Genomic DNA, 25162 nt, shown 5'->3' on the forward strand with positions numbered 1-25162 from the left:
AGTCTGACATGGACTGTTGATTACTAGGAATGTGTTATTTTCCTTAGCTTGGGACATATTTACTGTCCGCTATGCCACTGGCATTTAGGGCAGCAGTGGAGGTCCTCTATCTCTGTCTGCCCTTGGCCAATTTCCCTATTGTGCCCGAGGTGTGGTTCAGGGTTCTCAGTCACAGACTGGATTCTTCTTTGCTGTTTCCTCAACAATTATTTTGACTAGTCAGCATTCTTAGTCCGGGCTGAACCCCCGAACCTGGAGGACCGGTGGGCCATTCTTGGTCTAGCCTCGACCCTTTGACCTGTTTGACATGGGTGACCTTACCAAGAGACAAAGCACAAGGCCCTGACTCCAGCCAACATAGCTCTCTGGCAAGCCTCCAGACCCTATGACAAGGTTGTGGTCCTCTTGGTGGTCCTTTTGGATTCCTCTTGGATGCTCTAATAAATAGCTCTAACAGATATTAATTTAAATAGCTTGTGCCTGGTATGATTACTCAAAGTTAATACATGCACCTTATTGTAACAGGAAAACAGGTTATAAAGCCTATCCAGTGTACATTATCTCCCACTGAGGAATTCTTTTAGTTCTATTCCTCTTCTCTTTCCTCCTGTAGCTCTGCAATGACTTCTTCATTCAGATTCCTATCAATTCCCCTTTGATTTGAGGAGTGTTTGATGGCTCTAGGCCTGTACTTGCTGGAGTTTAGAAGATTGGGGAAGGGGGAATCTCACTGAACCCCACCGCAAATTGAAAAGCCTGGAAGAGTGGACATGGAGAGGATGTTTTCAATAGTGGGTGAGTCTAGCATCAGAGGGTAAAACCTTACAAAAGAAGGATGATCATTTAGATCAGCAATGAAGTGAAATTTCTTTAGCCATAGGGTGGTGAATTTTTGGAATTCATTGCTGAGGCCAAATTTTTGGGTATATTTAAAGTGGAGGTTGATGGGTTCTTAATTAGTAAGCGCATCAAAAGAGAATGCAGGAGAATGGAGTTGAAGGGGAAAATAAATCAGTCACGATTGAGTGGTGGAGCAGAGTTGCTGGGCTGAATGGCTTAATTCTGTTCCTGTTTTATTTGCCATTGACCTACACAAAAGGGTAACTTACTAAGTAGCCAGTTAATCTAATAGCATGTCTTTGTGATATTGCACATATGTCTGTGGTCACACAGACAGTGTGCAACTACATACAGACTGCACCAAAGGTCAAGGTCAAATCTGGGCCACTTGAGCTCTTAGCTTGGAGTTTTATTGTGTACAGCTCAAGTTGGCACAGTTACAAGGAGGATGTGATAGTGATAGAGGGAATGAAGAGATTCACCTGATATTGCCTCGAATGAAAGGCTGTAGCTATAAGAAGAGGTTGGACAGGCTAGGTTTTTGTCACTGGAGCATAATAGGCTGAAGGGTGGCTATATAAAGGTTCATATAAAAAAGGCACAGAGGCACAGGTTGGAATTTATGATAAATTGTCAGAATCTTATTCCCTGAGCAGGTAAGTTAAAGACTAGAGAGCAAAAGTTGATAGTGAGAGGGGTGAAATTTAAAGGAGATCTGAGGCTTAAAATTTTCACACAGATGGAGATGATTATCTGGAATGAGTTACCAGAGGTGGTAGGGTAGAGATAGATGCAATTACAACATTTATAGGGCATTTGTATAGTGATAAATGAGTGGGGCCTTTTTGGCGGACTTGAAATATCATAGTTTATTAGGCATTTGACAAAAGCCTCTAAGAAGAAGTTAGATTTAAGCAAAGCAGCAATTGTGGGAGCAACTGTAGCATGAATAAGCAGTGTTAGAGTGGAGAGCTTGAGGTTTTGGCTCAAGAGGCTTCAGCGAGAAGAACTGAAAGCTAAGGTAAGTTTCTGCTAAGTTTTTTTCCAATTAACTAGAGTAGAGCTAGAGTAGTGACAATGGATCTAGGGTCAGATATGGGGGTTCTGGGAGAACTTCCCTGACAGCATTTCATTCATGAAGTACATCCTGCTGTACCTCCCTACAGACCAAGTTAGAAAGCTGGAGCTCCAACCAGATGAACTACTGCTCATATGGGAACATGAAGGAGTGATAGATAAGAGCTACGGGGAGGTAGTCACCCATAAATTGCAGGAGGCAGGTCCCTGGGTGACTGTCAGGAGAAGGAAAGGGAATAGGCAGTGTATGGATTACCCTGTGGTGTTTTCTCAATAATAAGTATACCGTTCTGGATAGTGTTGGGGATGGGGGTAGGGAGACCTACCTGGGAAAAGCTGCAGCAACCAGGTCTCTGGCACTCAGCTTTGTTCTGTGGCTCCGAAAGGAAAGGAGTGAAGAAAGGTGCAGAGATGATAGGGATTCAGTAGTTAGGGGAGCAGACAGGAAATTCTGTGGACATGAAAGAGACTCCCAGATGATGTGTTACCTCCCAGTTGGTCAGGGTAATCTCAGATTAGGTCCACACTTTGAAGAAGAGGAGAAGAGGAATTATGATGCTACAAAGCAGGAATTTGGAAGAATAGCCTGGGAACTGAGGTACTTGGGGAAATGCATGTTGGAAATGTAAGGAAGGTGGTTCAGTGGGCACTTGATTGGGGCCCTGGATTGATTTGTCCCATTGAGGCAGGGAAAGGATGGGAGAGCGAAGGAACCATAGTTGAAAGAGATGTAGAACATTTAGTCAAGAGGGAGAAAGAAACTTACTTAATTTTTAGGAAGCAAGAATCAGACAGGGCTCTAGAGATTTACAAGGTAGCTAGAAAGGAGTTTAAGAATGGACTTAGGAGCACGAGAAAGGGGCATGAGAAGGCCTTGGTGAGTAGGATTGAGGAAAGCCCAAGGCACTCTACACATATGTGAAGAATAAGAGGATGACTAGAGAGAGGGTAGAACCAATAAGAGATAAAAGAGGAAACATGCCTGGAGTCAGAGGAGACAGGGGAGGTCCTCACTGAATACTTTGCTTCAATATTGACCAGAAAGGGGGACATTGACGTTTGTAACGACAGTGTAAAAAGGACTGAAATGCTAGAACATGATGATGTTAACGAAGAAAGTGTGCTGGAACTTTGAAAAAACATTAAGATTCAAGATTCAAGATTGTTTAATGTCATTTCCTATACATGAGTGTAAGGAAAATGAAATAATTGTTATTCTGGAGCTGATGCAGAACAAAAAAACCCACAAAAGATAATTAACACAATATGAATAAAAATAACACACCATTAACATAAATACATGAATAGCTTATATAGATAGATAGCCCCCTCCCTGATGGGAGTATTAATATAAATACATCAGATAGTTTATATAGATAGATAGCCCCCTCCCTGATGGGAGTATTAATATAAATACATCAGATAGTTTATATAGATAGATAGCCCCCTCCCTGATGGGAGTGGGTCAAACAGTCCATGAGCAGGGTGAGTGGGATCTTTCATGACGTTAACACAAAATAATCTGCAGATGCTGGGGTCAGAACAACACTCACAACATGCTGGAGGAACTCAGCAGGTCGGGCAGCATCCGTGGAAACGATGAGTTGACATTTCGGGCTGGAACCCTTCGTCAGGACTGGCCCTTACTGACCCTTTTCTCTATATATGACCTTGATGCCAGTAGGCTGGTGCCAGTGTTGCATTGGGTAGTTTTGACTACCTTTGTAGCACCTTCCTATATGCCTCAGTGCAGTTTCCAGACCAAGCAGTGATGCAGCCTGTTAGAATGCTCCCTACTGTGGATCTGTAGAATGATGTGAGTTTGGGTATGCAAAGTCCAGCTCTTATCAGTTTCCTCAGAAAACACTGGTGAGCTTTCTTGACACTATAGGATGTATTCTGGGACCATAAGTTATGTGCAATGTGCACCCCCAGGAGTCTGAAACTGCTTGCAGTTTCCATTGCCATGCTGTCAATTGTAAAGGGAGGTGAATGGTGTGGGTCCTCCTGAAGTCAATAATCATCTCCTTTGTCTAGGATAGCTAAGTACCTGGAGACAGAAGAAATATACCTCAGGGTACTACTGGAAGCGAGTGAGGGAAGAGATCATTGTGCCTTTGGCAAATGATCTTTGCATCCTCACTGGCCACAGGAGTAATTCTAGATGATCGGAAGATTGCAAGATTGCAAATGTTATTTCTTTGTTCAAGAAACGGAGTAGAGATAACTCTGGGAATTATAGATCAAGACAGTCTTACTTCAGTGGTAGGCAAATTATTGGAGAAGTTTCTTAAAGACAGGATTTACAAGCATTTGAGAAGCCTTGTCTGATTAGTGATAGTCGGTATGGCTATGTGAGAGGCAGATCGTACCTCACGGGCCTGTTTGAACTCTTTGAGGATATGACAGAATACATTGATGATGGTATTGCAGTAGATGTGGTGTATATGGATTTTAGAAGGTGTTTGTTTGATAAGCTTCTTCATTGTAGGCTCATTCAGAAAGTCGAGATTAGAAAACTTTTCTTATGACGAAAAGTTGAGTGAGCTAGGGCTTTTATCTTTGGAGCAAAAGAGGATGAACAGCAACTTGATAGAGTTGTTCAAGATTATAAAAGGCACAGACAAAGTGAATAGCCAGAAACTTCTCAGGATGGAAATGGCTAATATGAGGGGGCATCATTTTAAAGTGATTGGAGGAAAGTACAGGGGGGATGTTAGAAGTAATTTTTTTTTAACACAGAGTGTTGGTTGCATGGGACACCCTGTCAGGGGTGGTGTAGAGGCAGACACATTAATGGACGTTTAAGGATCTTTCAGATAGGCACATTATATACAGAAAAATGGAAAGCTATGTAGAACTCTGAATCCTTGGGCTGTAATAGCGTCACACTAATTGCTAGACCACCGTTCAGCACCACCTACAGAAAGTGTGTGTGATAATTTGCTCATACAAATTTGCATAACTTTATTAGTGGCACAGTATTTCTGTGTAAAGAATTCTGATTTGAGCACTGTACTTTGAGGAACTAGGGCAAAATTGTGAATCAACTGGACAAGTGCTTGCTCACCATTGTTCATATGAAGATAGGAAGTCGGCAAGGCAGATGTGATGAAGCAGAGAACTGACAGAAGGACTTGGACAGTTTAGGAGAACGAACAAAGGAACAGCAGATAGAATACAGTGTAGGGAAATGTACGGCCGTGCACTTTGTTGGTATTAGGGCATAGACGATTTTCTAAAAGGGGAGAAAATTCAGAAATCAGAGGTGCAAAGGGACGTGAGAGTCCTAATGTAGGGCTCCCTGATTTACTTGCAATGAGTCTGTAATAAGGAAGGCAAATGCAATGTTAGCACTCATTTCAAGAAAACCAGAATATAAAAAGTAAGGATACAATGCTGAGGGTTTTTGAAGCATTGGTCAGACAGCATTTGAAATATTGAGAGCAATTTTGTGCGCCTTGTCTAAGAAAGGATGTGATGACATTGGAGAGGGTCCAGAGGAGTTTCACAGGAATGATCACAGAAGTTAAGGGGTTAACGATTGAGGAGCGTTTGATGGATCTGGGCCTGTACTCGCTGGAGTTTAGAAGAATGAGGGGAGGGGAGACCTCATTGAATCTTGTCGAATATTGAAAGGACTTGGAGAGGATATTACCAGTAGTGGGGGGGGGGGGGCACAGATTCAGAATACAAGGACCTCCTGAAAACAGAAACAGGGAAGAATCTTTTTCCAGAGGGTGGCGAATCTGTGGAATTCATCGCTACATTCGGCGCCCAAGGCATTGGGCATATTTAAAGCGGAGGTTGATAGGTTTTTAATAAGTCAAGGTGTCGAAAGTTATGGGGTTGAAAGGGATAATAAATCTGCCATGGTTGAATGGTGTAATGATGCGCGTATGTCTGTCTGTTCTTCACGGAAGGTGCATCCCCGCTTCACGGGGAACACGGAAACAATAAGAATTTGTTTCGTAACTTCTGGTCACTATCTCGTGCTTTTATGACGGCGGCTCACGGCCGTTGGAGTAGTTTTGCGGTTGGAAGCAACGCGAGTGGCCGATCGGCTGCTGGGCGCTGGGGCTCGGGCGAGGCGGGAGGACAGCGAGTGCCAAACTACAGACCCGAGAAACGGAATAATAAGCCTGCAACTCTGTTGTCTTAAAACTCAAAGCATCAGGAGAAAATCTATTTTCTATTTTGGGGCTACGCGTGGCTGTCGTAGCTGTCAAATCAGCGGAGGAAGAAGACGTAATTGAGGATTTACGGTTTTATCATCTAAAGTATCAAAGTTAGTTTTATTACTGGAATTTTAATAGTAAAACTAATCGCGGTAAAAAAAATCAAACGTGCAAATACTGTACCTCCAGATCTGAACTCTGATATTGTTTCTCTTATACTCACCTACCACCCCACCAACCTCCGCGTCCAACACCTGATCCTCCGTATTTTCCGCCGTCTCCAACGGGATCCCACCACCAAGTACATCTTTCCTTCTCCTCCACTTTAAGCTTCCCGCAGGGATCGATTCCTACTTGACTCTGTTGTCCATTCGTCCCTCCCCACTGATCTCTTTCCTAGCACTTATCCTTGCAAGCGGAACAAATGCTACACCTGCCCTTGCACCTCCTCCCTCGCTTCCAATCAGGACCCCAAACAGTCCTTCCAGGTGAGGCGATACTTCACCTGTGAGTCTGTTGGGGTCATCTATTGTATCCGGTGTGCCCTGTTGTATATCTGTGAGACCCGATGTGCATTGGGAGACCGCTTCGTCGAGCACCAGCGCTCCGCCCGCCAGAAAAAGTGGGGTCACCCAGTGGCCACCTATTTTAATTCCACTTCCCATTCCGATATGTCACTCTATGGCCTCCTCTACTGTGACAATGAGGCCACTCTTAGGTTGGAGGAGCAACACCAAGTCACCAGCCCTGTATCAATCGGTTTGGAAGATTATGGCCATACCTTTATGCAATTTTATCATTTCCTTTAATATTATCTGAAAGCTAATATATTCGAGGGTTGGCCAGGAGCGCTGCATACTCAGGGCTCTTGGCATTGTCAAAGATACCTCCCATCCGTCCCACGACCTCTTTGACCTCCGACCCCAATCACCACCATCGGGCAGGAGGCACTGTAGCATTAGGACAAGGACTGTTAGGATGGGAAACAGACTACTGAACTCCCTGTCATCCCCCAAGTCTCATCACTTACACAGCGCCAGCGCTGTTATATTGTTTACTTTCTAATTTGTGTTGTAAATGCACCTTGTGCTAAATGTCAACTTCTGGAATATATTTTTATTTATTTATTTGTTGTAACATTATAAGACCATAAGACACAGGAGCAGAATTGGGCCATTCAGCCCATTGAGTCTGCACTGCCATTCCATCATGGCTGATTTATTGTCCCTCTCAACCCCATTCTCGTGCAGCCTCTGGCTTTACTCCTTCTACCAAAATGCACAACCATACACTTCCCTACACTATATTCCATCTGCACGAACATACTCTTCTCTACACTATACTCCATCTGCCAATTCTTTGCCCGTTCTGTCAATCTGTCTGCTTCCTCCATACTACCTGCTCTTCCACCTATTTTTGTATCTTCTGTGAACATGGCCATAAAGCTATCAATTCTGTCACATTCTTGACATGTACTGTGAAAAGAAGCGCTCCCAATACTGGCCCCTGCGGAACACCACTACTCACTGACAGGCAACCAGAGTAGGCTCCCTTTATTCCCACTCTTTGCCTCCTGCCAGGTAGTCAGTTTTCTATCCATGCTAGTAATCAGAATCAGCTTTAATATCACTGGCATGTGTTGTGAAATTTGTTGTTATGCAATACATGGTGAAATCTGTGAATTACAGTAGGAAATTTATATTTCAGCTGTTCCTGAATTGTTGAGTGTGTACCTCCTCCCTGAAGATAACAATGAGAAGAGGGTATGTTTTGAGTGAAGGGGGCCCTTAATGATAGATGCTGCCTTTTTGAAGCATTGAAGATATCAGGATGCTGGGGAGGGAGGCTAGTGCCCATGATGGAGCTGTGCAGTTCCCTCCCCCCCATCCCACCATACCAGATGGTGATGCAACCAATTGAAATGTGCTCCATGGTACCTCTGAAGAAAATTGTGAGTGGCTTTAGTAACATAACAAATCACCTCAGGCTCCTGCTGAAATACAGTCGCTGTCGTGCCGCCTTTGTAACTGCATTGATATTTTGGGTACAGGATAGATCCTTAGGAGATGCTGATCCCTCTGAGGACTGGTGTGTTTTCCCTCATCTTGCCCTTTCTGAAGTCTGCAATCAATTCTTTTGGGCTTATTGATGTTGAGTGCAAGGTTGTTGCTGTGACAGCACTCAACCAGCTGATCTATCTTGCTCCTGTACGCCTCCTCGTCACCATCTGAAATTTTGCCAGCAATAGTTGTGTTGTCAGCAAATTTATAGATTGTGTTTGAGCTGTGCCTGGACACACAGTCGTGGGAGTAGAGCGAGTAGAGCAGTGGGCTAAGCACTGAGGTGTTCCAGTGTTGATCATCATCAAGGTGGAGATGCTGTTACCAATCTATACAGACTGCGTTCTGGTGAGGATGTTGAGGATCCAGTTGCACAGGGTGGTACAGAGGCCCAGGTTTTGGAGTTTTTTTGATCAGACCCGTAAGAGTGATTGTATTAAATCTTGAGCTGTAGTAGTTGATAAACAGCAGCCTGACCTAAGTATTCATATTGGCCAGGTGGTCCAAGGCTGCAAGAAGAGACAATAATATCGCATCTGCTGTGGACCTATTGTGGCGATAGGCAAACTATCTGGTCCAGGTCCTTGCTGGGACAGGAGTTGATTCTGGCCATAACCAACCTCTCAAAGCACTTCACTGTAGATGTGAGTGCTACTGGATGATAGTCGTTGTGGCAGTTTATCCTGCTGTTCCTGGGCAGTGGTATGATTGTTACCCTTTTGAAGCAGGTGGGAACTTCTGACTGTAACAATGAGAGATTGAAAATGGCTATTATTGTCTCTTCTCTTATTGAGTGGCCTCTTGTGTGGTGTCTTGTTTAGTTAAAGATACAGTGTGGAATAGGCCCTTCTGGCCTTTGAACTGTGTGGCCCAGCAGCCCCGGCAACCCCGATTTAACCCTAACCTAGTGACAGAACAATTTACAACGACCAGTTAACCTACCCGATACATCTTTGGACTGTGGGAGGAAACCAGAGCACCTGGAGAAAGCCCATGCATTCCATGGAGAGGATGTACAGAGAGACTCCTTACAGAGGACACTGGGACTAAACTCTGAACTCTGATGCCCCGAGCTGTAATAGCATTGTGCTGACTGCTATGCTACAAGGCCTCTAAAGGCCTTCTGAAAATCCAAGTAAACATATCTACTGTCTCTTCTTTGTCTATCCTGCCAGTTATTTCCTCAAAGAATTCCAACAGATTGGTCAGGCAAGATTTCCTCTTAAGTGAACCATGCTGACATTAGCTTATTTTATCATGTGCCTCCAAGTACCCCAAAACCTCATCCTTAATAATGGACTCCAACATCTTCCCAACCACTGAAGTCAGGCTAATTGGCCTATAATTCCCTTTCTTCTGCCTCCCTCCCTTCTTAAAGAATGGATTGACATTTGCAATTTTCCAGACCTATGGAACCATTTTAGAATCTAGGGATTCTTGAAAGATCACTAGTACTGTAATGCCTCCACAATTTCTCCAGCCACCTCTTTCAGAACCCTGGGGTGCTTTCCATTGGGTCTAAGGGCCTTGTCCACCTTCAGACCTCTCAGTGTCCCAAGTACCCTCTCCTTAGTAATAGCAATTACACTCACTTCTGCCCCCGCCTCTTTCGCATTTCTGCAATGCTGCTAGTGTCTTCCACAGTGAAAAATCTGCAATTACTTTGTCCCCCATTACTACCTCTCCAGCATCATTTTCCAGCAGTCCAATATTCACTCTCACCTCTCTTTTACTCTATATATTTATATATTTGAAAAATAACTTGCGGTATCCTCTTTTATATTATTGGCTATAAGACATAGGAGCAAAATTAGGCCATTCAGCCCATTGAATCTGCTCTGCCATTTCATTATGGCTGATTCTGGATCCCATTCAACCTCATCGAGCTGCCTTCTCGCCATATCCTTTGATGCTCTGACTGATCAGGAAACTCTCTACTTCCGTCTTAAATATACCCAAGGACTTGGCCTCCACTGAAAACTGGCAGAGCATTCCACAGATTTACTACTCTCCAGCTAAAAAAAATGACTCCTTACCCCTGTTCTAAAGGGTCACTCCTAAATTTTGAGGCTGTGCCCTCTAGTTCTGGATACCCCCACCAAAGGAAACATCCTCTCCACATCCACCCTATCTAGTCCTTTCAATATTTGGTATGTTTCAATGAGATTCCCATGCATTATTCTAAGTTCCGGTAAGTACAGGCCCAAAACTGCCAAATGGTCCTCATATGTTAACCCCATTCATTCCCGGAATCATCCTCATGAACCTCACGAAGCTAGCTTACCTTCATGTTTCATCTTTTCTCTCCTTACTGCTTTTTTAGTTGCCTTCTGTTGGTTTTTAAAAGCTTCATGATCCTCTAATTTCCCACTAGTTTTTGCTACATTATATGCATTCTCTTTTGCTTTTATGCTGTTCTTTACTTCCCTTGTCAGCTGTGGTTGCCTCATCCTCCCTTTAAAAAACCTCTTTGTCTTGGTGATGTATCTATGCTGTGCCTTCTGACTTGTCCCCAGAAACTCCAGCCACCATTGCTGTTCTGCCTTAATGCCTTACTGTCAACAGTACAGATTTCACTGCCTTAACTACCATCGTGCCAACATTTGCACCTCTAACTTCTCAAGCTGAAGTTCTAGCCTAAGCCTGTTGAGCCAAAGACTGGACACTCTAATACTGGCTGCTCCACCTATGCCTTGCTTCACTTTATTGGCCCCTGCCAAGTGTCAAAGAGATTGTTGTGATTGCAACCTGCTGTAAAGTTCGAAAAGGTCCAAAACTTTTTAAACCTCACACTGCCTCACCAACGAACGACTTCTTGTGGTGATCACAGCCTGCTGGAAGTTTCCGAAAGGCCCGGAGCTCTTCTTATGCTTTGTGTGTTGAGTTATATGTACTGTGTTATGTGCCTTGGTCTGGAAGAACATTGTTTTGTTTGGTGGTATACATGTATAGGGTTGAATGACAATGAAGAAGGGAAAGATAAATCGGAATTTATAATCGGCTGGTCTGATATTGGCAAATGGAAAAAATGCTTAAATGTTATAAGTAATGTGATATCAAGGTACTTGGGAAATAATGTTTTAGCAGAGTCAGCATTATTTAGTAAATGGCTGAAGCATATTTGCTAAACTGTGAGGATATAATCTAGTAAATAATGGGAAGCAGTGACTATGGTATATTTGGATTTTCAGAAGCTTTCAATAGGTGCTATGCAATAGGTTGTGAAATAGGATTACAACATATGGAATTACGGATAACACGGAATGTGAATTGGTTAGTAGGAGAAAAACAAAAGGTTCCCACAGCATGGGTCTGAAACAGGTCTCAATCAGCTTAACTCAATAAATTGAAAATAATATGCTTAAAATTCCTAATATTAACTTACCTACTATCTTAATTATACTGAAGGAACTTTTCAAATTCTGAGACTCTCTTTAAGGCAAATTTTTGTTTGCCATGACCATGTTTCCCAGAAGCACACAAAGAGACTGAAGGAGCAAATCATAAACAAGAGATTCTGCAGTTGCTGGAAATCCTGAGCAGGTCAGGCAGCATTTTTGGAGAGGGTTAAACAGTTGATGTTTTGGGCCAATAATCTTCAACAGGACTGGCAGGGTGCAGGAGAACCTGGAAATATATGGTCGGAGGGAAAGGGTACAAGCTGGTAAGTGAGAGATGAAACCAGCTGAGGGAGAAGGTAGGTCGATGGGCGAGGGAGGATGAACTGAGAAGCTGGAAGGTGATAGGTGGAAGAGGTAAAAGGTTGAAGAGAGATCTGATGGGAGAGGAGAGTGGATCATGCGAGAAAGGGAAAAAGGAGGGATACAGAGGGAGGAGATGGGCGGCTGAGGAAAAGAGAAGGGGTAAGAGGGAAACCAAATGGGAGATAGAAAAAGGGAGATGGGAGAGAAATTGATGTTCATGTTGTCAGTTTGCAAACTGCCAAGGTGTTACTCCTTCTATCTGTGTGTAGCATCATTTTGGTAGAAGTGAAGGCTGTGGGCAGACATGCCAATATGTCCACAGCCTTGTCTGCTGCCAAATTGATGCTACATTGGGCATGGTGTTAGAATTAAGATGACTAGCCACTAAGAGATTTCAGCTGGTGTGGCGGATGGTGCAAAGGTGCTTGATGATTTCCTCCAACCTGTATTGGGTCTCAGTGGAGCATGAATATTGATTTCTCCTACTTTTGGTAGCCACGCTTTTCTGTTCCTTTTTTGCCCTTGTTCACTGCCCCATCACCATCACTTTCCCTTCTCCTGCTCTCTCAATCTATTTCCTGCACATTCCTCTCTCGTTCCCTTCCTCAGTCTTTTCTTTATTCCATAGTCCATTGTCCTCTCTTATCAGGTTCATCTTATCTAGCTCTTTGTTACTTCCATCTATCTCCTCTAGAGTTCTTCATTTCCGCTCTCCACTCTCTCCCAGTACATCTATCACTTCTCAAGTGGATCCACATATTGTCTGCCAATTCTTGATTGAATCTGTCACCCCTATTGTTTTATACTGGCCCTGTCCCCCCTCACTTTCCGGTCCTGATGAAGTGTCCCAACCTGAAATGTCTACTGTCCATTTCCCTCCATAGATGCTGCCTGACCCACTGAGACTCTATTCCTAATCCTTCTCTTAAAGACAGAATTGTCTCCTACTCCTTTTTCTGATCTTCGGATGTTAAAATATTAATTAAATGATTAGTACAGGAAAGTGGTGCTGGAGTAAAGGATTTGCCATTCAGTCATGCACCTGACAGGAAAGACTGAATAGTCTACTCCATCTGTTTCTCATTCACAGGACTATTCCATGCTCCTTTTAAACTCACAGGACTCTGTTTCCTACATTCCTTTTAAAAACTCATGAAGCAGATGCTCAGTATTCTGCTACAAATCACATGAGGAACAATCCAGATGAGAAATGAGCTGGTTTTAAATCTCTGGTTGTCAGTTTTATGATTGTGTTGGTTATGTTGGCAGATAGTTGCAGGTCCATGGTGGGTAGAAACAGGAAGGATTAAATCCAGTCTAGGGTAGAGGACCAGGTCAGAAATCAATTTCATTAATGCATGCAAAACTGAATGTGTCAATATTGTGAAAAAGATGGTAGGAGATGTGCATTATATTTCATGTTGATTCCTTTTGAGGTCAAACATTTGATATAAGGTCTTTGACCAGAAATGATAATCCTGTTTTTCTAATCAAAAATGTTGCATGACTTGCAAAATATTTTCAGCACACTTTTTCTATTCTTGAAAATTTCTAGATCTTTTCCCTTTCGTTCCTTATCAGATCAAGGATAGAATATTTAACAGTCCAGCACTGTATGAGCCCTGAAGCACACAACCTATATGAACCGACTGCATGATTGTTATAACCCTTCCCTCCTACATAGCCCATAACCCTATAATTTTCTTTGACCTGTGTGACTACCTAAGAGTCTCTTAATGTATCAGCCTCTACCACTACCCTGGCAGTGCATTCCAGGTACTGACCACTTTCTATGTGGTGGTTGGGGTGGTTGGTGCGGGGGAGGGAGCTACCTCTGATATCTCCCCTGAATATTCTTCCACATCTTAAAAGGATGTGCTCTGGTGTTCCAAACACATGAAAATATGCAGTTGCTGGAAATCCAAGCAACACACACAAAATGCTGGAGGAACTCAGTGGACCAGGCAGCATCTATGGAAAAGAGTACAGTCGACGTTTTGGGCAGAGGCCCTTCATCAGGAACTCCATAAGGTCTCTGTAACACCTCCACAGCAAAGAAATCAAACCCAACTTATCCAGTCTCTCATAACTGAAACATTCCTGGTTAGCCAACGTTTTGGTAAATCTCTTCTGCATCCTCCACATTGCAATCACATCCTTTCTGTAGTGTTGTGACCGGAGCTGCACATAATGGCCTAGTTATGGCCTAATCAAAGTTGTTGTTTTGCTTTAAAGTTGGTGCTTGACTTGTGGTGAGTTTCCATAAGGCTTCTTTGCTACTTTATCTACATGTGCTGCCACCTTTAGTGTTCTATAGATTTGTACACCAAGGCCCCTATGTTTCTCAATGACCTTGTATGTTTTGCCCTTATTAGATCTTCAGAAATGTACCACCTCACAATTAACAGGAATAAATTACATTCGTAGTTACTTCGCCCAATTTACCAGCTGATCAATGCCACCTAAGACTGTACTTCTGACTATGAATAATGCCAATTTTCATGTCTTCTACCAATTTACTGATCGTATCTACTCCATTCATATCAAAATCATTAGTTTATGACAAACCACAAATTTCCCAGCATCAGTCCCTGGGGTACACAGCTGGTCACAAGCTCCTAATGGCATAAGCAACCTCCATTACCACCTTTTATAACCTAATCAACTTTGGATATAAATTGTCACCTTACCTTGGACTCCTTGGACTCTAATCTTTCAGACCAGCCATCCATGTGGGACCTTGTCAATCACTTCACTAAAGTTCATGTAGATATTAGCTCCAATGCCCTTATCCATATACTTGTTAAATTTTGTAACTCGCCATTCTGTCCTGGCAATGTACTTGCAGGTCTTTTCGACCCACTGCTGTTTAACGACATCCTCTCGATAGCAGGGTGACCAGAATTGTAGGTAGTACTCCAAATGTGACCTTACCAACATCTTGTACAGCAGCAACGTAACATTCTAACTCCTTACCCCAACTGATGAAAACAAGTGTGCTATACACCTTCTTCATGTGTTGTCCCTTTCAGTGAACTCTTGTATTTGTACTACCAGGTCTCGCTCTCCCCGTTCTATAACATTCTCCAAGGCCCTACTACTACTGTTAAGGATTTCCCTGCTTTGATTTACCAAGATGTAACACCTTGCATTTTACATAGAACATGGAACAATACCGCGCAGGATCAGGCCCTTTGGTCCACAGTGTTTTGTCAAACCAATTAAATTAGTAATCAAATGGCTAACTAAACTAATCTCTTCAATGTCCACATCCTTTCATTTTCCTCATACTCATGTGTCTATCTAAATTCATCTGAATTAAACGCCATCTGCCATTCTTCGGCCCACTAACCCATTTGATCAAGATGCAGTTATAATCTTGGACAACCTTCTTCACTCTCTACTATATCAGCAATTATAGTCTCACAAAATTAGAAACCATGCCACCTACATTCTCATCCAAATCATGAATATAATTGATGAGCAACAGTGGACCAACATGGCACACTGCTGGTCACATGCCTCCAGTCTGGAAAAACAGCCCTTTACAATCATGTCTCCTACCATTTTGTCAATTTTGCATCCAGTTGAATAACTTGCCTTTGATCCCATGTGATCTAACTTTCTGGACCAGCCTACCATGCTGTACCTTACTAAGTCCATGTAAAGAATGTTTATTGCACTTCCTTCATCTGTCTTCTTGGTCATCTCTTTCAAAATCAAACTCAGTCAAATCTATGAGATGTGAGTTGCGATGCACAAAGCTATACGGACAATAATATTTACTCCAGCAGTGCAATCTTCCACGGAGTGCAACAGCAGAGCAGTTTCAGTTCAGGCATTCAGTTGGATTCTCCAAACTACTTTGATGCTGTTTCTAACTCAGTTACAGAGAGTGAATTCTAGACCATAGCCACTTTGATCTTTTAAATTCATTTTTCAGGAGATGGGTGATGTTACAAAGGATGTACTTTCCTACTGGTGCTGTGGGAGTACTTTCAACAGTAGCATTGTAACAGGTCAGAAGACTTCTTGCCACAATGTCCTCAAGCAAGTTGAGATATAGACAGTAAAAGTGGCTTTACTGGTGATGTAAAATGAATTTAAAACAAACATCCATCAGCCCTGTATTGCACAGATCCTTATGGAATAAGTAGACTGATGAACATGAAGTTTCATTTGTTTTTCTTGTGACGGTTCACTCTCGACTATTGCAGATACAGTCCAGCATGGTACCCTGCAGGGCTAGTGCGAGTGGCAATAGTGATACTGCTGAGCAACTGTTGATTTGTTGAACATTTCTCTATGCTGTTATATATTGAAACTATGCACTTCCTATTTTGGTGGCTTACACAGGTATTAGGTGGGTGATAATAGGTTTTTTGGCTCATCTTTGACCTGATGATGGGAATTCCGTAGCCCACCATATATTGACTCCGTGGCAACTTGTTCTTGCTGAAAACTACAGTGGTGTCATCCTAGTAAGTTTGACCTACCTGTTCAACTGGTCAAATCCATTGAATGTATGGAGAAATTGTGGAAATGTGTCTTAGGCATATCTAAGATGCACTCAACTAATCTTGAACTGCTGTCTGGATTTAGACATATCTTTTTCACAAACATCTTTAGATGTTTAACATTTGGCAGTGACTGGGCATGCCTTTACTGAAATCTGATGGCAGAGGGTCTGTTTGATTTTTGTTTTTGGTATGCTTTGTCATGTTGAAATGGTACAGCTGTACATTTCTATGGGTTCCACTGGACAAGAACAACAGATTTCTTTCATTACAGATATTAGTAAATCAGATGGGGTATGTACATTAATTTGTAAGATTGGTAAGTGTTACTGAGCTGCATTCGTTCTGACATGGTAACAGTGATGCTTGAAGAACTTGGGTGTTCTGATGCACAGAACTTAAATTTCTTTCATGGTAGTTTTCTGGAATACAAGTCAGGTAAAATAATAATTTTGCTTTGTTTTCTATTACAATTAAAGCATAGACTTGAGAATGAAGTTGTAGTTCATTTAGTAGCCTAGGACTTTGTATTTTTGTTTTTTAAATGTGATTTTCAGGACTAAAAGATTAATAAAGTGAATATTGAGAATGTAGAATCTCAACTTCATATTAATGAGCAAAAATGTATAACAACATTGAATTTAACCCCTTACTTGTACTTTTCAGATTTGAAAAATGACTAGTCAGCGTGAATCATCACAGGACACCATCCTTCCAAAACTTAGTGTGTCAAGTGTCATTGATTCATTTGCATCCAGTCCTGAAAGGAAAGGCAGAATCCGTCGAAGCACAGTTGGAGTACTGGCCTTGCAGGAGACAATTAAAGAAAAACAGGTACTTCATGTTTTAGTGATAAACATTCATAGAAGAATAGAATGATATAAATGGCTCCCTTCTCGCATTTCTACTTGTACTCTCTTCTGGTCTTGATATCATTCCCAAATTAAACACAGTATTTGGGTGAGGATCAACATTTGAGGGTCAACATTTTTACCTCTGGTTCCTATTAAATCTCCACTCTCCCCTCTGAAAGAGTGGCTGGTACACGAGGAAGTGATCGAGGCAGGTAATTAACAACTTTTAAAAGGTACCTGGACAGGTACGTGGATAGGAAAGGGTTAGAGCAGGGGCTCACAACCTTTATATGCCATAGAATAATAATTAATTATTAATAATAATTACCATTAATCAAGGTCTGTGGACAGCCAGTTGAGAACCCCTGGGTTAGGGGGATATGCACTAAACACAGACAAATGGGACCAGTTTAGATGGGAATCTTGGTCGACATAGACCAGTTGGGTCAAAGGGCTTGTTTCTGTATTGTATGACTATGCTTCTTTGCAGATTACCGGGGGTCTTAATTAGAAAAACACATGTTTTGTATTGTTATGGTGCTAGAGAGAAAGCCATGTGTGGATTGGATAATAAGAATTATGATTGGCATGGGTCAACAGGTACAGGGGTAATGGTGAGTGGGACTTTGAAGAGGGGCAATAGAGTTTTAAATAAAAAGGTTATGGAGGTTTACTGAGGCAGATTGGTGAGGAGAACATTGAAATAGTCAAGTCTTGAGGTTATGCATAACTGAGGGTTCTGCAGTAGGTGGACTCATTTGCATCGGATGATGGAGGAGGAGATAAATACTAATATGTAATTAGTATGGATATGTAGCACAAAATTAAAAGTGTCAGATGGCACACTTAGTTTCTAAGATCCTTGTTCTATTTCACCTGTTATTAAGGGGAGAATAAGAGGATAAATTATTGGCTAGAAAATGAGATTTGTGGCTTTAATGATTTCATTCTATCCAGCATTTAACCTGCAGTTTTTTGGATGTATTGCGGAGATATAGAATCAAAAAGTTAGCACCAAAGCAAGCTCGTCAGCTCAACTTGTCGATGCTGACAAAGTTGTGAACTTGAGCTAAATCCAATTGCCTGAGTTTGACCCATATCCCTTCAAATCTCACCTATGCATATACCAGGACCACTGAGGATTTAAAATGTTGTAAATGTCCTACCATTTACTCTGTCAGCTGGTTCTACATACCCACCTACCTCTGTGAAAAAATTGCCCTGCGAATCACCTTAAATTTTTGTCCTCTAGCTATATACTCCCTTACCTTGGTTAAAAAAAAAGACTGACCATTCATTTTATCTATGCCCCTCATGATTGTATGTACCTCTGTAAAGTCCCCCTCAGCTTTCTGTGCTTCAGCAAAACAGTCCTAACCTATCCAGTCCCTCCTAATAACTCAAACCCTCCAGACTCAATAAAATAATTGTGATTTCAGGCTTAATGACATTCTTCCTTTTTGCTAGGTGACCAAAACTGCACACAATATTCCAAGAATTTGATTTTGGACAAGTATTAAATAACAGGTTGTTAAGGAGTCAAAATATGGTGTTGTGTGACTCTGGAGTCATTGACATATGTATAGGAATGAGGTTTTTGTTTTGCTAAGGGGCACTATATGGCTGTGAAAAGGAAACATCCTCCAGTGGTAGCAATCTTGGCAGAGGAAGAGAAGCTAACAGAGATAATGGTGGATAGTTGATTATCTTGGTAACACTCATTCTTGGGCATGTAGTGGAAACTTAGGTTTGGAGGAATGTTACTACATCACTGAAAGTTATTATTTCCTAATTAATTTGTTAAAATATTCTTTAGAATAAGTTATAGTATTTTCCTTGACCATAATTTTATTAGTTTTAAATTCATTATGGAAAGGGACAGATCTGATCTGTAGGTCAAAGTTCTTAATTGGAGCAAGGTGAATTTTGACAGTATTAGAAAGCATCTTGCAAAAGTTGATCGCAGTAGGTTATTTGTGGGTAAAGGTACGTCCAGCAATTTGAAAGTGAGGTAATGAGAATCCAGGATCTGCATGTTCCTGTCAGAGTGAAGGGCAAGCCTGGTAACAGTAGGGAAGGCTGGATAATGAGGGATAGTGAGGGTCTGGTCAAGTACAGGCAGCTGGGATCAGGTGATTCTCAGAGGAATACAGAAGTGTTTTCAAAAGGAAAGCTGAAAGGCTAAAAGGAAGTACAAGGTAGCTTAGGCAGAGAAGATTAAGTAGATCTGAAAAGAGATACAAGTATATTAAGGGGAAAAAGAGTAACTGGGGGAGAATAGGACACCTAGAAGATAAAAGTGGACATCTATGTATGTATCAAGGTGGGCACCTATCTCCAGTGGATAGGCAAGGTCTTCAATAAGCATTTCTCTTGTTTCTTTAACCATGAAGAAAGACAGGAAGATTTCTGATGAGGATATATTTTGGATAGTCCATTATGGGGCCCCAAGCTGCTCATTCTTGGGCAATTAGTGGAAACCTAGATTTGGAGGAATGCTACCATGTGGCTGAACTAACTAATTTGTTACCATCTCTGGAGAAAACTATCTTTTATAAACCTACAGATTCCCACAGCTATCTTGACTATACTTTCTCCCACCCTATCTTTTGTAAAAATGCTATTCCCTTTTCTCAGTTCCTTCATCTCTGCCACATCTGATCGTAGGATGAAGCTTTCCTTTGCAAGACATCAAAGATGTTCTCCTCTTTCAAAGAATGGGTTTTCCCCTTCCTCCACCATTGATGCTGCCCTCACCCGCATCTCCTCCTTTTCCTAGACATCCATGCTCACCCCATCTTCCTGCTGCCTTGAAAGGGATAGAGTTCCACTTGTCCTCACCCACCACCCCATGAGCCTCCACATCCAGCACATCATTCTCCACAACTTCCTCCATCTTCAACAGGATCCTACCACCAAACACATCTTTACTCTCCCCCCACCCCCACTCCCTACTCTCTGCTTTCAGCAGGGATTGCTCCTTCCATAATTCCCTTGTCTATTCATCACTCCCTGCTAATCTCCCACCTTGCACATATCCCTGCAAATGACAGAAGTGCGACACCTGTCCACTAACCTCCACCCCACCTCCATTCATGGCCCCAGACAGTCCTTCCAGGTGAGCTAACACTTCACTTGCAAATCTGTTTGGGTTCTCTGTTGCATCCAGTGCTCCTGATGTGGCCTCCTTGAAGACCATAAGCCATGGGAGTAGAATTAGGCCATTTGGCCCATTGAGTCTGCTCTGCCATTGATTCATGGCTGATCCTTTTTTCCCCCTCCTCAATCCCACTTCCTGGCCTTATCCCCGTGACCATTGATACTGTGGCCAATCAAGAACCTATCAATATCTGTCTTAAATACACCCAACGACCTGGCCTCCACAGCTGCCTGTGTTAACAGCTTCCACAAATTCATCACCCTCTGGCTAAAGAAATCTCTCCACATCTCTGTTTCCACATTGTATTTCATTTGCCATTCTCTTGCTCATTCTCCTAATCTGTCTAAGTCCTTCTGTGGCCTTCCTGTTTCCTCAACACTACCTGCCCCTCCACCAATCTTTGTATCATCTGCAACTTGGCAACAAAGACATCTATTCCATCGTCTGTCATTGATATACAGCATAAAAAGAGACCTGATGTAAAGTGAGGGACTGCTTTGTCAAGCACCTCTGCTCCATTCATCAAAAGTGGAATTTGCTGTGGACCAACCAATTTAGTTCCTATCCCCATTCCTGTTCTGGCGTGTTGATCCATTGTCTTTTCTTCTGCCATGATGAGGCCACTCTCAGGATGGAGGAGCAACACCTCATATTCCGTCTAGGTAGCTCCAACCTGATGGCATGAATATCAGTTTCTCCTTCCAGTCATTTTTTCTTTTCCCCTCCCCCTTCTATTCCCCACTCTACCCTTTTACCTCTTCTCCTCACCTGCCTATCATCTTACCCTGATGACCCTCTTTCTTCCCTTTTCTCCTATGGTCCACTCTCCTCTCCTATCAGATTCCTTCTTCTCCAGCCTTACACCTTTCCCACCCACCTGGCTTCACCGAGCACCTTTTAGCTTGTCTTTCTTATCCTCCCCCAACCTTTTTTATTCTGGCATCTTCCCTCTTCCTTTTCAGTCCTGGTGAAGGATCTCAGCCAGAAGTGTTGACTGTTTACTCTTTTTCCATAGATGCTGCCTGACCTGCTGAGTTCCTCCAGTGTTCTGTGTGTGCTGCTCTGGATTTCCAGCATCTGCATTATCTCTCTGTCTATTATAGAGCTATAATGCTGGATATCATGAGATGTATGAAGCTGGATAAATCTCCAGAACTTAATTAGATATATTCAAGAACACTGGGAAACTGGAGAAGAAATTATGAGTCCTGGCTGAGATGTATGTATGCAAACACGAGGAAATCTGCAGATGCTGGAAATTCAAGCAACTTACACAAAATGCTGGTGGAACTCAGCAGGCCAGACAGCATCCATAGGAAGAAGCACAGTTGACGATTCGGCCCGAAACGTCAACTGTGCTTCTTCCTATCCATGTATGTATGCATTGTTGTTAGCCACAGATGAGGTGCCAAAGGACTGGAGGGTGGATAATATTGTACCCTTATTTAAGAAGGACTGCAAAGAAAAACCTGGGAACTATAGACCAGTTATATCTGTGGAAATGAAGTTATTGGGGGGGGGGGTGATTCTGAGCGACAAGATATACACACACTTCTAAAGAGAGGGGTTGATTAGGGATAGTCAGCATGACTGATAGTCAGTCAGTGTGGGAAATTATATATCATGAATTTGATTGTGTTTACTGCAAAAGTAACCAAGAAGGTCAATAAGGGTAGGGCAGTAAGCCCAGGGTATACGGACTTCAGTAAGGCTTTTAGTAATATTTTGCAAAGTAGACAGCTATGGAAAGTTAGATTTCATGGAATGCAGGGAGAGCTACCTAATTGGATATATAATTAGCTTGATGGTAGGAAGCTGAGGGTGATGGTGAAAGGTTATTTATTTTCGTACTGGAAGCCTGTGTTGAGTGGTGTGTCTTGGAGTTTAGTGCTGGGCTTACTGGTATTTGTCAGCTATATCAATGATCTGGATAAGAATGTACAAGTCATGGTTAGATATGTTTTAGAGAGGGCTCTAAAACAGGTGATAGTTACCCAAAATTACAATGTGTGTCTTGATCAGCTGAGTAAGTTGGCCAAGGAATGACAAATGGAGTTTAATTTGGATAAATGTAAGATGTTGCATTTTGGAAAGACAAATCTGGGTGGAACTTTCACAGTGAATGGCAGGACCCTGTGGTGTGTTGTAGAACAAAGGACTCCAGGAGTACGAGTACAGGGTTCACTGAAGGTGGCATTAAGGGTAGACAAGCTAGTGAAGCAGAGTTTTGGCACACTGGCCCTCATCAGTCTGGACATTGAGCATTGGGATTTGAATTCCCACTGACATGTTATGCTGCAGTTATACAAGATGTTGGTGTGGTTACGTTTGCAATATTGTGTTCAGTTTTGGTTACCCTGCTTTTTTAAAGATGCCATTAAGTTGGAAAGGGTGCAGAAATGATTTACAAGGATGTTGCCACAGCTCAAGGTTAATCAGGCTAGGACTTTTTCAATGGCCAATAAGAGAATAAGGGGTGTTCTTGAATAATGCAATAGGGTGACTGACTAGTCTTTTTTCCCAGGGTTAGGGAATCAAGAACTAGAAGGTTTTGGTTTAGCTGGGAGGGGAAAGGTCTAATAGGAAACTAAGGAGCAACTAAGCAACTAACCAAGTTTCCTAAGGGACTCAGGAAAGGATGGATGGTTAAAAAAAAGTAAAGACAACATGCAGTCAGGATTGTCAGGAAGGGCAGGCAGATGATGGGACTTAGTCGCAGCCAACAGGCTGAGTATCAAATCATTAGGGATGCACAGTCAGAAAGGTTAGCAAATATATGGTACTCAAGGTGTTGTAGCTAAATGCACATAGTATAAGCAATAAGGTGGATAATCTTGTTACAATAGTAAAGATTGCCAGGTATGATGTTGTGGCCGTCACTGAATCGTGGATGAAGGATGGTTGTAGTTGGGAGCTGAATGTCCAAGTTTACATGTTATATTGGAGGGATAGGAAGGTAGGCCGGAAAAATAATAACGGGGGTCAAGGAGATGGCTGATGAACTAAATGAGTATTTTGTGACACTCTTCATTGTGGAACACACTAGCAGTATGCCTGATGTTGTGGTGTGTGAAGGAAGAGAAGTGGGTGCAGTTACTGTTACAAGAGAGAAGGGTGCTCTAAAAGCTGAAAGACCTAAAGGTACATAAGTCACCCGGACCAGAGGAACTGCACCCTAGGGTTCTGAAAGAGGTAGTGTTAGAGATTGTGGTGGCATTAGAAATGATCTTTCAAAAATCATTGGGCTCTGGCATAGTGCCAAAGGACTGGAAAATTGCAAACATTACTCTTTAAGAAAAGAGGAAGGCAGCAGAAAGGAAATTATAGACCAGTTAGCCTGATCTCAGTGGTTGGGAAGATGTTGGAGTCAATTGTTAAGGATGAGGTGATGGAGTACTTGGTGACACAGGACAAGACAGTACAAAGTCAGCATGGTTTCCTTCAGGGAAAATCCTGCCTGACAAACCTGTTGAAATTTTTTGAGGAGATTACAGGTAGGATGATAGAGGCGATGTCATGGATGTTGTATATTTGAACATGCAGAAGGCCTTTGACAAGGTGACACACGTAAGGCTACTTACCAAGTTAAGAGCCCATGGTATTATAGGAAAGTTACTAACATGGTTAGCGCATTGGCTGATTGGTAGGAGGCAGCGAGTGGTAATAAAAGGATCCTTTTCTGGTTGGCTGCCAGTGACTAGTGGTGTTCCGCATGGGTCGGTGTTGGGACCACTTCTTTTTATGCTGTATATAAATGATTTAGAGAATGGAATAGATGGCTTTGTTGCCAAGTTTGCAGATGATACAAAGATATGTGGAGGGGCAGGTAGTGTTGAGGAAACAGGTAGGATCCAGAAGGACTTAGATTAGGAGAATGGGCAAGACAGTGGCAAATGAAATACAATGTTGGAAAATGCAGGGTCATGCACTTCGGTAGTAGAAATAAATGTGTGGACTATTTTCTAAATGGGGAGAAAATCCAGGAATCTGAGATGCAGAGGGACTTGGGAGTCTTTGTGGAGAATACCCTGAAGGTTAACGTGCAGGTAGAGTTGGTGGTGAGGAAGGCAAATGCCATGATAGCATTCATTTCAAGAGGCCTAGGATGCAAGGGCAAGGATGTGAAGCAAAGGCTTTATCAAGCAACGGTGAGGCCTCACCTTGAGTACTGTGAACAGTTTTGGGCCGCTCATCTTGGAAAAGATATGCTGGCATTGGAGAGGGTCTAGAGGAGGTCCACAAGGATGATTCCAGGCATGAAAGGGTTATCATATGAGGAACATTTGATGGCTCTGGGTCAGTACTCACTGGAATTCAGAAGGATGAAGGGGATCTCATTGAAACTTTTCGAATGTTGAAAGGCTTGGATGGCGTAGATGTGGAAAGGATACTTCCCATGGTGGGAGAATCTAGGACAAGAGGGCACAGCCTCAGGATAGAGGGGCGCCCTTTCAAAACAGAGATGCAGAGAATTTTTTTTTTAGCCAAAGGGGAGTGAATTTGTGTAATTTGTTGCCACATGTAGCTGTGGAGGCCAGGTTGTTGGATGTATTTAAGGCAGAGATTGATAGGTTCTTGATTGGACATGACATCAAAGGTTACATGGAGAAGGCCGGGAACTGGGGTTGAGGAGGAGATAGAAAAAAAGGATCAACCATGATTGAATGGCGGAGCAGACTCGATGGGCCAGATGGCCTAATTCTGCTCCTATGTCTTATGGTCTTGTGGTCTAATCTTTTCACCCACAGGATGGTCAGTATATGGAATGTGCT

General features: G+C 42.5%; 1 protein-coding gene across 1 annotated transcript in view; it reads left to right on the forward strand.

Moving 5' to 3' along the window:
* Nucleotides 1-6095: 6095 nt before the first annotated feature.
* The window catches only part of LOC134357425 (dynein axonemal heavy chain 8-like), a 62092-nt gene continuing 43025 nt past the window's right edge, over nucleotides 6096-25162 (forward strand). The window contains exons 1-2 of the mRNA XM_063069002.1: nucleotides 6096-6205; nucleotides 17043-17210. Of these exons, the coding sequence (XP_062925072.1) occupies nucleotides 17052-17210 (159 nt within the window). The 5' untranslated portion in view covers nucleotides 6096-6205; nucleotides 17043-17051. The remainder of the gene's footprint in view (nucleotides 6206-17042; nucleotides 17211-25162) is intronic.

This window comes from Mobula hypostoma, chromosome 2 (assembly GCF_963921235.1).
Source record: "Mobula hypostoma chromosome 2, sMobHyp1.1, whole genome shotgun sequence".
NCBI lineage: Eukaryota > Metazoa > Chordata > Chondrichthyes > Myliobatiformes > Myliobatidae > Mobula > Mobula hypostoma.